Raw genomic sequence first — 14,473 nt, forward strand, 5'->3', positions numbered from 1 at the left:
TTTGGAGAGCCAGTGTCTTACACTATTGGCTAATGTCCTGTATTTTGTTTGGGGCAGAAGGACAGAAGGCTTCAAAAAGAATAAAAAAAAAAATGCTAGAGAGTTTGTTCCTGAATACCGAGCTGCAGAAACTTCTCTTCTTTTTAAACAGTCAATTTTTGCATACATGGTAACTTGAGACTACATAACCTCAAAATAAGTTAGAAACATGCAGTTCCTCTCCCCTGCAAATGGAGGGGAACATCAAATCAAAATCAGTGTTTTGGGTTAGTTCAAAACAGATAACTTTGAGTAGTATTAGCTTGTTTTTTTCTCCTGACTTCATGAGTTGTGTAGACCGTGTTTATAAATTGCAAGGAAACTTTTGACAAAGCTGTTAGTCATTTAGACTTCGGTCAAATTGTGTGTGGTTTTGAAACCTGAAGTTTCAAATAATATTTTTCACAGCTCCACTGATGAGGCATTTCATTAGCATTGGAGCCTATGTTGGCTGAGAAAATAACCTTTTACCATAGGTTCCATCATGCATGCATTTAATCTCCTTTCACTTTTATTTTTTCCATCTGATGGAATGTATCCCTCTCTTCCCCATCACTGTTGTTTTCCAAGAGTTATTCTGTTATACAACATAGCACATAGCATCTTTTACTTCTCTAGAAAGACTTACCAGGCCAATGAAAGCTTTTTTTTTTTTTTTTTTTTTTTTTTTTAAATTCTAAGTCATTTGGGAAAATTACTGTGCAGAAAAATTGCCCAGAAAGTCCCATCTAATGCTAGGCTTCTAAACATCTTAAAACTGTTCTATCCCATGACTGTGGGTTTGCTGGTGACAAATGTTTTATGGGCATACTTTAGTGGACACCCGTCTAAAATCTGTTCTTAATAGTCAGATCCTAAATTAGAACCAGAGGGGCAGAAAAAACAGATTTGAAACGTGTTTCTAAGGGTTTGTTTTTACTTTCAGTTGAGACTGCCTTCTCTCATCTTTTGTACTGCTGTCAAAAGGGCCACTCTCATGGTTGTTCAAACTCCATGCTTCTTGACAGGAACAGTTGGACCCCTCTTCAATGATTTTCAGATGAAACGGCTTCCAAACCTCCAGAGCTTTAACTTGTAGTTATTAGGCCCTTTGAAATAGCAACACATTAATCAGCTGAAATCAAGTGGTCCTTTCTCCAAGGCTGTTCTGTTGCTGTTCTCTTCTAGGTAGAACTATAGTCTAAATATTAGTTTCAATAGTTCTTTTTCTTCCTCCAGATATGTCTATCCCATTTCTGCTTCTATTTTGATCATTGTTTTGTAATGCTGTGAATTAAATTGCTCAGTTCTATAATGGGCTTTTATACTCTCAAATTGCATTAAGAGATGTAATGCAGAAAGCTAGTTTTCGCTTGCTTGACTTTTATTTTAGAAACTGGTTACTGTCCTTTTAACTTTTCTCATGCACAGTATGAAGCCCAGCAGAAAAGGTGTCAATGATGTAATGGATTATGTCTGACAGAATTTGGTCTAATGATGAAGTGAAACATGAAAAAATAAAGTATGGTTTGTTAAAAAACAGATCATTTGAAATTGGGGTGCTCTTGGATTCTGTCCCTGGCTACTGTGATCATGAGCAAGTGATCTGAACCTGTTAGTGATTTCCTTTACCAGCCTCTGTATTAGGCAAAAGACAGACTAGTGACTACAAGAAATTGGGAATATACTGAAGCTTGTAGTAGTTATTATATGTTAGCAGTGGAGCCATTCTCAAGTTTTGATAAAAGATGTCATTAGAAAATAATTTGAGGAGGATAATGCGGGAGCTTCTCCCAAACATAAGGTATCACTGGGGAGAAAATAAAAACATGCATAACAGAAAGCCCATTTGGGGAGTAGGTGTCTATACCACAGGCTTTTTGGTTTTGTTGTTGGTGCCCGGGTGCTGCATGAGAGCTGAAAAAAATAGGTCATGGGCTTATATGGGAACTGCTTTGATGGCTGATGCTGCAGAACTAGTGAAAAGACTGTTAGAATGCAGAAATATTTCTATTCAGTTTATAAACACCCTCTGAACTTTTATGATGTACTGTATGTTCACAGCAATCGTTTACCATACCTCGGAGGCTAAATAATTTCTGAATAGCTAAATCAATTTGTCTTGTATCTGTGTTGTGTCACAGTAATGAAAGCTCCTCTGCTGCGATGGTAGCAGTAAAGCAACTCTTCTTAAGTAGATGTGGGAGCTCTATCAAAGTGTCGCTGTCTGAGCTATAACTCAGCAGCTGATTAACCAGTCAGCATTAGAAAGGAAGCGACAGGATGCCTCAGCTATCAGTTGAGACTACACTGGGATTTTGTAATTAGATTTTAAGTTTTATTTAAGGTCTGAAACTTAATAATACACAAAATATACTGTTGGATCTAAAATCACCAAGGTCTTGATTTTGTATCTTGCCTAAATGACCTGTGATTACAAGGTTGTATTATACTTGCAACTGAGCGGAGCGATGTTCATATAGGATGATGACAGATGCACTAAAATTGGTTCAAGTCCTGCAACTGAATGAATGAAGAGAGGTTCTTCAAGAGCTTCATTGACTTCTGTAGGACTTTGCATAGCTGACTGCCAGTTGAGTCTTTTTGCTGCGTTAAGATGAGACTGAGTTCACATATAACCCAGGGACATTATGTACATGCAACCTTCTCCAACAGGCTGAAATCGATTTTTTGAATTCATACCTAGCAATGTGAATTTATATAAAGGAGTTTGCATAAGAATCAGGTGTGTATCTGTGTATGCATCTATTTTTATCTATTAATATATATACCCAAGATTGTTGTATGTATAGATATTTGCAATAACATATCCTCATTCTTTAGAATAATGCTTGAGGTGGGATGGCAGCTGGTATCACCTTCACTTTGTCTTACAAAGCAAACAAAGATTCATTCATTCAGGAGAGTTGGAATAGCTTCAGAAGAATTTGTTTGGGTTAAAACTTTTTATTTATGGAACTTTTTCTTTTTAGCTTGAGATACCACAATTTTTGAAGCCTCCTGTAAGAGAGATCAAGTATCATGCCTTCTTGCCAGCGTTCTTGTGTTTTGGTTGCCTTGCTTATGTATGAAATTTGACTGTTGGAATCATTATCACTTCTAATATTTTAGTATGTTGAAAAGCATGATCAAAAAGAAATCAAATCTAATCCTCTTCTAAGTTCCTAAGCTGCAAATCAATAGTATGGGGATATGTTTTTTGGATGTCAGCCCATTTTATGAACGCATATATCTCAAAGATTGTTTTACTGGCCTACAAATGCCTTGAACAGGATGACAGTCTAATTCCTTGCATAGCAACAGCTAACATAAAATCAGGTTTGCTCTAGAAAATGCTACTGTTATTTGGGCAGGGCTACATATACAGTCATTGTTTCTTGGTTTATGTTTGGCCCTGGTAGATATTAACTGGCCAATTGTCTGATGTCAGGCAAGCCTTTTTGTTTAAAAGTTACAACAGCTGTTGTTTTTTAGGTGTATGAATTCTAACCCCACTGAATGCAGTGGGAAGTAGTGTTTTGGTACACTGTGGCTAGACTTTTTGGTCCATAACACAATATATGTTGCCATAAATATCCCATTCTAAAAAAGCCAGACTTGCCTTCATATATAGTGTCTGACAGACCAAGGATTAACGGAAATAGAGATTTAACTTTCTAATCACACAGAGTTTTCCTCTCATTGCAGTTCGAGATGCATTAACTGAAGGATCTGACTCATTTTCACTCACCTGTATTATTCTATTTTTTTTTTTCTGATAATTTTAGGTATTCCTTTGGGGAAAGAAAAATATGATAAGTGTATTTGTGTCTAGTTTTTAAAGGAGATTGTTTAAAATAGCTTAAAGTTACTACAGGCATTAGGTCGCTCTTCTGAAAACACTATGTGAGAGTAGAAAAGGAAATGGGATCACAACATGCATTTTATGGCTGTTCTGGATATAGTTTATTAACTTTGTTTTTCCAACCACTCCAAGTTTGGAGTCTATTCAGGTATCAATGGTACTTGTAAGATGGGATTGCAGTTTGGCTTGATATCATATTTTTGAAAAATACTAAGTGCTTTTTCAATTACCCATCATATTGGTTACATGTTTTGCTGATCCAAATTGCGGAACAGAACTTCAAAATTTTGTTTCTGCTATTGCAATCAGTGGATTTTGTCAGATACCACTCTGAAGATACAAACTCATACCCTTTCTAGGTAATGAGACCCCATGAAACCACTGAAATCAAAATATGCTTTACTGGAAAATGGCAAATGTATGGGAATGGAGAATAGGATTGCTGGATCCCTTCCCAAAATAATGCATCACATGCAACCTAGAGCCTTGCCTCCTGGAATGTGATGGTCTTTCCTCTGTGTTGCTATGCCAAGAACACAGGTGGATTAATTGTGAAAATGAATTTGCTAAGCATCCCTCATTGAGCAACTAGAGAGGTGGATGGCTCCTGTTACACAAGAAGAAACTCCTCTAGCCTGTGAAAGACGGGCTGGCAATTAGGGTTTGATGAAGTGCAGCAGGTCTATTATGCTCTAGCATTAATGACAAAGACCGTTCAGGCTTGAGGAAGTCCCAGGAAGGAGTGAATAATGCCTTTGGACCAAACTTACGTTATGGCCTTCACCAAAAACAGGGAGGGAGAAGCTAACAAATAGCAGCCTAATGGATTCAAACAGAATAGAAAGAGAGTACACTTTGCAAGCAGATTTTCTTTGCCAAAATGAGAATATGAATGAGGTTAAGAGAGATTCAAGGATGAATGCACATCAGGATAATGACTGAAAGGCCTTCTTGTACGTCTTTCTACTTACATACTTGTATGCTCCCTTCTATTGCTTTATTTCTCCCAGGTATTTGTGGTCACCGTGTGGAGCGTGGAACTGTACATGGTGCCCCTGGCTCTGCTTGTGCTCTTTGCATACAACTTCTCCCTCGTCAAAACAGGGAAGGTCAACAACACCCAAGATGCCCAGGCAAGTAAAATTGCAGTAACGTTTCTGGCAGACCCCGCTTGAATTTGCCCTTGAGCAAGTTGTCATACATTTTAATGGTATCAAGCTAGTTGTGTAGCTAAACATTTTTATTTCAAAGTTACTGAAAAGAAACCTCCACCCTCTCATTTTTTCTGATTCAATTCAGGCAATAAACCATTCAGTGTAGTAGGGGGAAGAAGACAAGAGTGTGTAGGAGGAGGGGGATTTCACTTAAAAATGTTTGCAGTGATTTTGTAACTAAGTTGAATTAAGAAAGACTTACAAAATGACAAGACCCCCAGATCCATGCCCCCACTGCTCTTACACTTTGCATCACTCTGATGATTCATGATTCACAGAAGAGGAAAGTCAATACAGGCTGAAAGTGAAGTTAGTTGTTTTTTAAACCTTGTTGGATTATCTGAGACTTCAAGAAGAAAAACTTACTCCTCCTACCTGTCCCCCAATTTTAAATGATGTTTTCTTTTTCCTTTTTTTTTTTTTTTTTTTAAGTTAACCTTCAGTTCTTTAACTTGACCTAGGAGAAAAAAAAAAAAAGAAAAAAAAAAAAAAGAAAAAAGATTATAACACACATATATTTACATGCTGCAAATTACAGCTGTTGAGATATGAGACTGTTGTTGCCCACTGTCTTTACATAACAAAAGTAATTATAGTTAAAGGAGAGGATAAATTAAATTCAGGGATTTCCATAATGTTCCATTTTAGAATGTGTAACAAGTACAAGAACAAAATATAAGCTGAACTAAATATTCTAATTTCTGATAAAAATATGATTGACATTTGTACCCCTGAAGCCTACCTTTACACAAATCGATTTCACGGATTTTAAATAGACAAATACTATCCTAGGATTAAAAAAGGTCAATTGCTATTGTATTAGCAACAAAAGTTGCTTCTAGTTCAGTTTTGATCAGTCCCCATATGGAAAGATTGTTGGAACACAGGGCTAGTGTGTTCCATATAGGGACCAGGATGTAGACTTGATTTGAAGATAAATGGTAAAAGAAGTGCTTTTCTTCAATTCCATCTAAGTCCAGAATAACATAGAAAGATATTGTGTGTCTCCAGTGACTACTTTATTTCATCAAGAAAATGAGAACTTCCCATGTGGGAGAATCCCAGCCAAACTTTTATTTTATTTTATTTTATTTTATTTTATTTTATTTTATTTTATTTTATTTTATTTTATTTTATTTTATTTTATTTTATTTTATTTTATTTTATTTTATTTTATTTTATTTTATTTTATTTTATTTTATTTTATTTTATTTTTTATACAAAAGGCAATATAAAATAATGCTAGGTTACCCAGGAAAAAATACATGAACACTACCTCTCAGCACCTACTATTCTTCCTATGGTGAATTTGTTGCATATTCAAATGAGTTGTCTCACATAAGTCAGCAAGATTGAGGAGCATATCATTGGGATAGATGCTACAAAAAGCTTGTGTCTGAAAATGCAAGTTAATTGTAGCAGTACTGAAGAAAGGTCCAGCAAAAGGATTGCCCTTTTTCTGTCACACACATCCTGCAAGGAATGAGATACTGTGGAATTCAGGGGTGTATTTTGCATAAGCAAAATTACACATCTGCCTAAGTGCTTTGTAGGATTGGGATCATATGGAACAAGTAGTCAAAGTGCCTTTAATATTACCTGATTTCTTTTTTATGTGTGCCTGTGATTCTAACCATCTGTAGGTCAAAAATAGACAATCAGGTGCTACTTCTAGTCACATCTGTCCTGCAGATGACAAAAGGTTTTCTTCAAAATACCAATGTTTTTTTGCACATTCATTTATTTATTTTTTGCTTCTTCAGATCTTGGCACTACTTTTGTTTTCTGTTTGCCAGCATGCACATTTTATGTATATAGAAGAAAGAAAACAAGAGTTTTTGGAAAAGAGGACATCATATTCTCTCCCTGATTTCTGTGCTATAAAACGGGGATAACAGTATTAACCTTGTAGGCATGATCCAATTGCCAGGAGGCTAAAGTCATGAATATTGGTAAAAATGCTTTATGATTTACAGATGGGAGCTTCTATAGAAATGTAAACCATGATCACTGTTAATTCAACTACTCTGGGTATTGGAGAGAGCCAAGGAGTAAGTCTGGATATCTGAGTTCTTGGTATCTTGTGTGTACTAGATGAAACTCTTTTTCTGGAAAAGAATAAAAACCAAATCCCAAACATCTTTTATTCTGATTCTTCACATTCTTTTATAGTTATCTGTATTTAAACTTGTAATACACTGATTCAAATACACCTATTAAATAACTAAGAAAAACCTGGAGGCTCAGCTTATAAAATACCTGAATTGAAAGCCAAGTGCTCCTAATTTCAAGCCATAGCCAAGTCTTTTGTTTTCTCCTCTACCTGTCAGCACAGAAGTTAAAGGGAGAAAATAATGTGGCATAGAAATCTGAATGTGATTCATGAGATTGATTATGTTTATACTAATGTATTTTCTACCATCTAATGCTTCAGTAATGGCCCTAAAGAGAGGGAGCAGTCATTGTAGCAGTGAGGATGGAACAAGTTGAGTATAGAGTCCTCAGCCTTGACATGCCGACTGGTTCATTTGTCAGACTAAGAACAAAGCTGTTTACAGATAGTTAAAGTTGGCAATGAATTTGAAAGCCTGTTGCCTTCAAACTACTGGACACAACCACTAATGCTTTATGTAGACTTAAAATTTGTATAGGGCATTGCATGCTTTGTTCAAGCCATCACAAAAAAAGTCCTTGAATACAAAACATTATTTCTGAAAGGTGAAAGTGGTGGGTTTGTTAATGACTTGTAATAGAAGTGAGAGAAAACTGTGTAATGAAACGTTGTGGGAGTATCATAAGCTTTTTGAATGTTGCCTGCCACTGAGAATTAAGTGTAATGTTTTCTAATGTGGGCATCTGCTTTTGCAGGATCTTATGGGCTTGGATGAAGATGACGATGAGGATGATAAGGTAAGCATATTTTATGATGGTATGTTAGCTAGAATCAGAAGGAAAGTGGGAGAGCACAAACCCATCGCCCTATCTCTGTGAGATCTCCATTCATTGTCTGTATTAACTGGGAAAATAATTGTTTCCAGTTTGCTGCTGAGCAAACTTTAAAGATTGAGAAGGTTGGTTGGTTTGTATAACATTCAATAATGGCATTAGCTGTATGAGACCTGTGAACTTCATTTTAGTCTGAGCATTTGAATCTGCTGTGTGCTTGAAATCATAAAACACATGTTCACGTATGTGTCTGTATGCTTATGGGTGGACAAGGTAAGTACATAAAATCCCTCATCGCTTCCATTGTGAGTGTTTGATATGCAGTCTGCACTGATGGCTTACTGCAAATTATTTAGTATTTCCATTCTTGTAGGCCAGAATTGCTGTGATTTCTGGAGGACAGCTTAGAGTTTTCTCAATATTTCTGTTAAAGCCTGGGAAAAAATGGTTTTAGTTTGTTGGCTGAAATGTAGAAAGAATAGGAATTGGCAAGGCCTGTTCCTCGTTTTATTAGAGCATACTTACTCATTCTTCTCACTATGAAAAATTCATTGGATTTTTTTCAACCTTATCAAACCACAGTGACAAATGATAAAAGGATTAGAGGGCATGACATATGAAGAAAGATTAAGAGAATTTAATGTATACAGCTTGAAAAAACATAAGTAAGTGAAGGAGGATCTGATAATCTATAAATACTTCAGAGCTAAAAGGTGAGGAATTATTTAACGAGCAACAGCATGCAAAGAAACATTAGCTGTTAGGAAGAAAATGTTCACAAGGCAATGTGAAACTTTCAAATTGCATACTAAGTTAATAAAATCTTCTTGAATATTCTGTTTTAAGAGTGTTAAAGTGAAATTGTTGATTGTTGAGAAGGAAATCAATACCACAGTTAGCAAGTGCACCTTAACTCTCAGTCAAAGACGCTTGAATTGAAGCTCAGCAGACTAATTGATGGAAATAGTTATTTGAATTTAACCTGCTCTTCTGCGGTTGTTATATTTTGATGAACAACCAGAAACCCATCAAAGTTATAAACTGAAGTTTAGACAAGCCAGTTAAATTACAGGTTTCTGGCAATGCACAATAATGATTTAAATGCTCTTATTTATATTTATTTCTTTGCATTGTAAAATTGGTCAACTAAATGGATCAATATCTGAAATTAAGCAGAAGTTGATAAATGAAAGTTGAATTATTTTCAAAGGAATGTTATCCCTCTAAAACTTGATAATTTCTATTTTGTGGGTACTCAGTGTTAGATGCCAGTATATATTGAGCCTGTATTTTCTGTGTGATGCTTAAATGTGAATCTTTATCCTCTGGAACCAATCCTATTTACATTTTTTCTTTTTTAGTTTTCCAGTATTTTTACTTTCAAGTGCTGAGGTGGAAAAACATGTAAAAATGTATTAAAAACATACACAGTCCTCTGCCTGTGATGTGCAACAGACTAATTGATGTAAACCAAAATATTCTAGGTCAGATTTACCCTGGCTATTACTTTTGTGACTTTGGTTCTCTCTATAAATTCATTTGGGACACTTAAGTATGGATCTAATCACTTTGCATTTTTGCCCCCTGCTAAACAACTCCACTATCGTTTTCTTTTTTTTAGTTTATTTTGACCAAGTGTTGTAGTCTGGGAAAAATCCTGAGAGTCAATGTTGAACTGTCGATGGTTTGGCTCAGCCGTTTTTGCTGTAATCAACATTGCCCCTTTCATGCAGTAAAGGCCCTTAGAAATAGAGAGCTGAAAGAATTAATTAAAGCAACTCACAGTGGACACCTCCATCAGGCTTTCTGATCAAGATAATGCTTTATATCCCAATATGACAGCAATGATAATTCATAACTTGTATTTGTTGTGTACTAGTGTTATGTGTCTATGAGATTCAGACATAGAATTATTAGAGAATTGCCAGCCATTATGTGTATCCCATGTCATACGCTTTGTAGCACTGCCTTAATGTCTTCATGCTGTCTTGGGTACGTTCCCTTTGCACCACTGCTAGACCCTGTGTGCACTCTGACTTGCATCTTTAAGTACGTTAGGTTACTCTAAGTGACTTTTCCAAGTCTGAGGGTGGCCAATGCTCACTAGGGAGTGTAAGAAAAATGTAATTTTATGACATTATCTCATTGCAATGACAACGTTTAAACAGACAACTATACTTTAAAAAGAAGTCTGTGTATTTTTTTCCTCCCTAATACAAGAACTCCTAAAGTTGAAATCTGTTAGTTGGGTTGTAGTATACAAGGTCACTGTTTCTGTTTCCTATCATCGTGTTGTACGAAAATAGTCGCACACATAGCCTTTCTGGGTTCTGCTGCAAGTTAGACATAACAGACCATGCTTCTGGGAATTGTAACACACCCTCTAAGAGACGAACTGTTTACAAATTATAAATACACAGATGCTTAGTTCAAAAAACCCAAGAGCAGATTAACTCCCTCCACCTAAACTATCTGTCTTAAATGACAAGGCTTAATTGCCTACTCCTCCATTCGTTCCCTCTCTGTCCTTTCTGAATACCATCATGGAGGACTGTAAAAGATAAGAGAGATGTGTCCCTTTGGCATAAGCTGCTGGATAGATGAATGCCTTCTCGGATTTGTGCCATCTTGGATGTAGAGTTCAGGCTGTGTCCTGTCAGCTCTGGGGTCTGTCAGACTGTCTGAATAAGGATTGTTTTAAAATTACATCACTGAAATATCTTTTGCCCGCCAGTAGAAAGGTATAGTTGCTTGCAGCTTAAATCGTGAGTCATCTGTTTGTAGAGCATTTCTATTTATTTTACTTTATTTACTTTATGTTACTTTTTTTTGATTGTTGTTGTTTCTTTTTTTGACAACAACTGTAAAGTTTCAAGAGCAGGTGGTCACCTTGTTGAATGAGTGTAGCATAGCACCGGACTGGAAGGAGTTTTGGAGTCTTCTTGTGATCTTAAGTTGTTGATAAAAGTTTGCATTTCCTCTGAAATAGGAGGTGATAGTGTGGTGGAACAGTTACTACTATTTCCAGATTTGGTAACTGACTTAAAAGAAAATCAGAGACAAAAATAAATCAACAGCACTTCCTGTTTTGTTTTGGAGGGTCTCCATCCAGTGATGAGCCAAAAGAGCCATGCTTGTATAATGGGGTGTAATAGGGAAGGATTAGATGACACTGTGACTTCAAACCAAGTCAGCTGGCAACTTACAAGAAATTTTTAGTACCTCATGGCTATTTTTTTGGCGTGTGGGATCCCCAAAGAAGAAAAACTCAGTATTTTTAATACACGAAATTCTCTGTCAAAAATAGGTACAAAAATTTACAAACTTTTATCAGCACAGTTCAAAAAGACTCCAGCTGAACAAATTAAAATCAAATTCATCCAGTAGCAAACAGCTGACATTTTCCATTTGTGTTAGATTCAGCATGTGGAAACCTTCCGTATGGATCCTATTTGTATGGGTGGATTACGATGAAAATTGCATTAATTTTCTCCACAGTAAAGGTCAGTAATTGAAACATGAACCAAGAGTCTATTGTGTAAGATGCTATATCCCCATACTTAGGAAAGGTCATACAAGACAATATCATCTCATTGTTTTCTTCCCTGAAAGTATAAATAATTTCATTAGTTTTTTTTTCTTTTCTCTTCAATACCACAATTGCAATATAATATTTCAACATCTCCCATTGAGATTACTGAAGAAAAATGATGGTAAAGGCTTGAAAATACCCCATAATACAAAGGTTACATTCAGACTAACAAGGCTGACCCACCTTCTTCACAAAATTGTGGCCAAGATGGCATCATTAAAAAACAAAACAAGGTGTGTTTTTGTGTAGGTGTGGACTCTCTTAAGTTGCTGATTTCTGTTCAGTGGACTCTTTGTGGTTCTTCTCTTACTGTTTCCTAACAAGTCATCGTACAGACCATGAATAAGTTAGGCTTCTCCATCAGCTATAATAAATGCTATGGGACAGATTCTGCTGCTTGCATGAGGTACGCTGGAGGACGCACTTCTAAGCACACACAATTGTCCTGTCTTGCAGCTATATCAGCTAAAGTTCCCAGATATCACTTAAGACACAATTATGGCTTCTGTGAGCTTTCTCCAAGCTTCTTATTAACCTAATCAACTTCTGGTTACGCCAGAGTGCAGGGATTGCTCTGGTTATGCTTTCATCTTTGCAAAGTCTCCTTTGTACCAGAAACTGGGAGAAATAGGGTCTGTTATTTCTCTTTTACATTGTGGCGTTTTTTGTGATCTGTAGGCACCCTATACCTTGGCACATCCTTGTCTCATCATCATGGCCCACCAGCAGTCAAACCATCCATAGGTATAGGAGTGATAAGATAGAGAAATTCAAGGCAGGGAGGGGGCCAGGGAGATTTCCATATATCCTAGGCACTGTTGCATAGCTCTCCTCAAATATAAACTTTAGCAGCCCTAGGCAGTCTAAAATTCTTCTGCTTTCCCTGCAGGTAGATAAACTAACACTCTAACTTCTCTAAATCTCTGGAGGAATATTAAATAGCACCAATCAGGCTTCTGGGCTGAGCTCATAAGCTTTAGGGAGTTCTTGTCCCTTAAAAATTCTGACTATTTAAAATGTTTTTAAAATTTCTTTTGAATTGGCAGATGTATGAATAGGTCTATCTTCCTCTTGTACCCCAAATTGCTAAAGATCATTACCTAGATTATAGACGATTATCCAGTAGTTTAAGTCTAACCACTGTGCGATTGTTCTTATGTCTCATGTATTTCCAGGAGAAAGCACTTTTTTAAAAATTTTCCTTAAAGTTGTTTTCTTTTCCTCTCTTTTCCTCTTCCTTTTTTTTTTTTTTTTTTTTTTTTTTTTTTTTAGATAAACGGTGAATGATGACTTTTTTCTTTAGTCATTGTGCACATAAATGGTGTTTTATTCTGTTGTGACTGTTGATATTGCTTTAAGACTTGTATCGCCAGACTCTGGGTTTATATCTCTATGCAAATGTGTACGAGTACAGAAAATGCATCTTAAACCCTCTGTATTTCACGTCTGTCTTGTGGGAAAGCAACAGAGCCATGATTTAAGCCTCTCCACAGAATCTTAAACTCTGTTTGGCTTAGGAGACTCTCTGGTCCTTTGCACATATATGAAATTTGTTTAACGTGAGCAAAGGAAGTGTGGCGCTATGTTTTCCATGAGCATTTGTTAATAAGGCATGAGATGGTTGTCTTTGGCTGTTTTGCCAGTGGCCCCCCAGACTTAGCTGTAGGATGATGTGCCCTGCATTTGGAATATGTTCTTTTAAGGCTGATGGTGCTCTCCTTCATATCAGTCTGAAGTAATTCTATTAGCTCTGGTGGAATTATTCCAGATTTCACACCTTTTTAACTGAGAGCATAAATTGACCTGTATGTGTTGCATTTCCTCTATTTGGTAATTATTTCAAGTACACTCAGATTCGCTAAATTTCCACAGCCAGGCAGGCACATTTGCAGTATGGTGTTAATAAACAAAACGATCCTGTGATGCACAGTTTTGGGACTGCACGAGGCAATCGCTCAGAGTTTGGCAGCCATCCTCTCTGTGTGCCCGTTCCCCCTGTAGGAGCCGAGAAGCCCTCCTTGACACGCAGCAGACATCACAACACAGGGCAAGACAGTGACTCAGCAAGGCAGATTGCTGGGATTGTTTCAGCCACCCTTGGCTCCCACCGAAGGCAGGATCCAGTTCAAGGTTGCTGTGGTGTCTATTTTCAAAGCTCTGCCTGGAATTCATTTTAGCTACCAAGAGACTGTCTGTCACTCCATGGCTGCCACCTCCCACAAGAGCTTCATTCTGCTGCTAGACTGAAGCTGTTAGTGAACGGTTCCCTGCAGACAATAGAGGACAGTGGTCTGCTGTTTATAGCCAATAAAATCTTTCTGGTTTCAGAAGTTCTTCATCTACAAGTATTTTGGCCTTAAGATGTTTGGCATGGGTTTTGCCAGACAGTGGCAAGTTTGGAGTTCTGCAGTCGAGCACAGAGCAAGTTGCAAGTGAAATCCAATTTCAGTTAGGTCTCTTTTTCTCTAAATAACTACAGCATGGTTTTCAAAACCCAGAGGAATAGTGGAGCAAAAAAGCATGCACGCCTGAGTTTTTTTCTTTTCCCCTTTCTGTCAGTCTTGTTCCTTGGTAACACACTGAGGAGTTCATATCCAGTACAAGGGATAAATCCTGGCAAAACATTGCCCTAATGTGCTTTTAGCAGTGGTAACATAGTGGAATAGCTACTGTAAAAGAGCTAATCCTGAAAGCTAGGCCAGCCCAAGCTAGGCGGAGTAATTCTTCCTATTCCTGAAAATATTCTAAATTTTCAATCCTGATTTGTTTGCCTGTGTCCTTCTTCCTCCTTTTACAATAATCCCTGTATCCTTGTTTGTTCTTTCTCCTCCCCTTATT

At 36.9% G+C, this 14,473-nt stretch overlaps 1 protein-coding gene across 4 annotated transcripts in view; it reads left to right on the forward strand.

The window, feature by feature from the left end:
• MCTP2 (multiple C2 and transmembrane domain containing 2) overlaps window positions 1-14,473 on the forward strand; it is a 125,507-nt gene that overhangs the window by 96,617 nt on the left and 14,417 nt on the right. For all 4 annotated transcript variants that reach the window (XM_082768987.1, XM_082768989.1, XM_082768988.1 and 1 more), the window contains 2 exons: window positions 4,894-5,016; window positions 7,966-8,007. In XM_082768987.1, coding sequence (XP_082625113.1) covers window positions 4,894-5,016; window positions 7,966-8,007 — 165 coding nt within the window. The remainder of the gene's footprint in view (window positions 1-4,893; window positions 5,017-7,965; window positions 8,008-14,473) is intronic.

The sequence above is a fragment of the Aythya marila genome, assembly GCF_965140915.1.
Source record: "Aythya marila genome assembly, chromosome: 11".
In the NCBI taxonomy this organism is placed as follows: Eukaryota; Metazoa; Chordata; class Aves; order Anseriformes; family Anatidae; genus Aythya; species Aythya marila.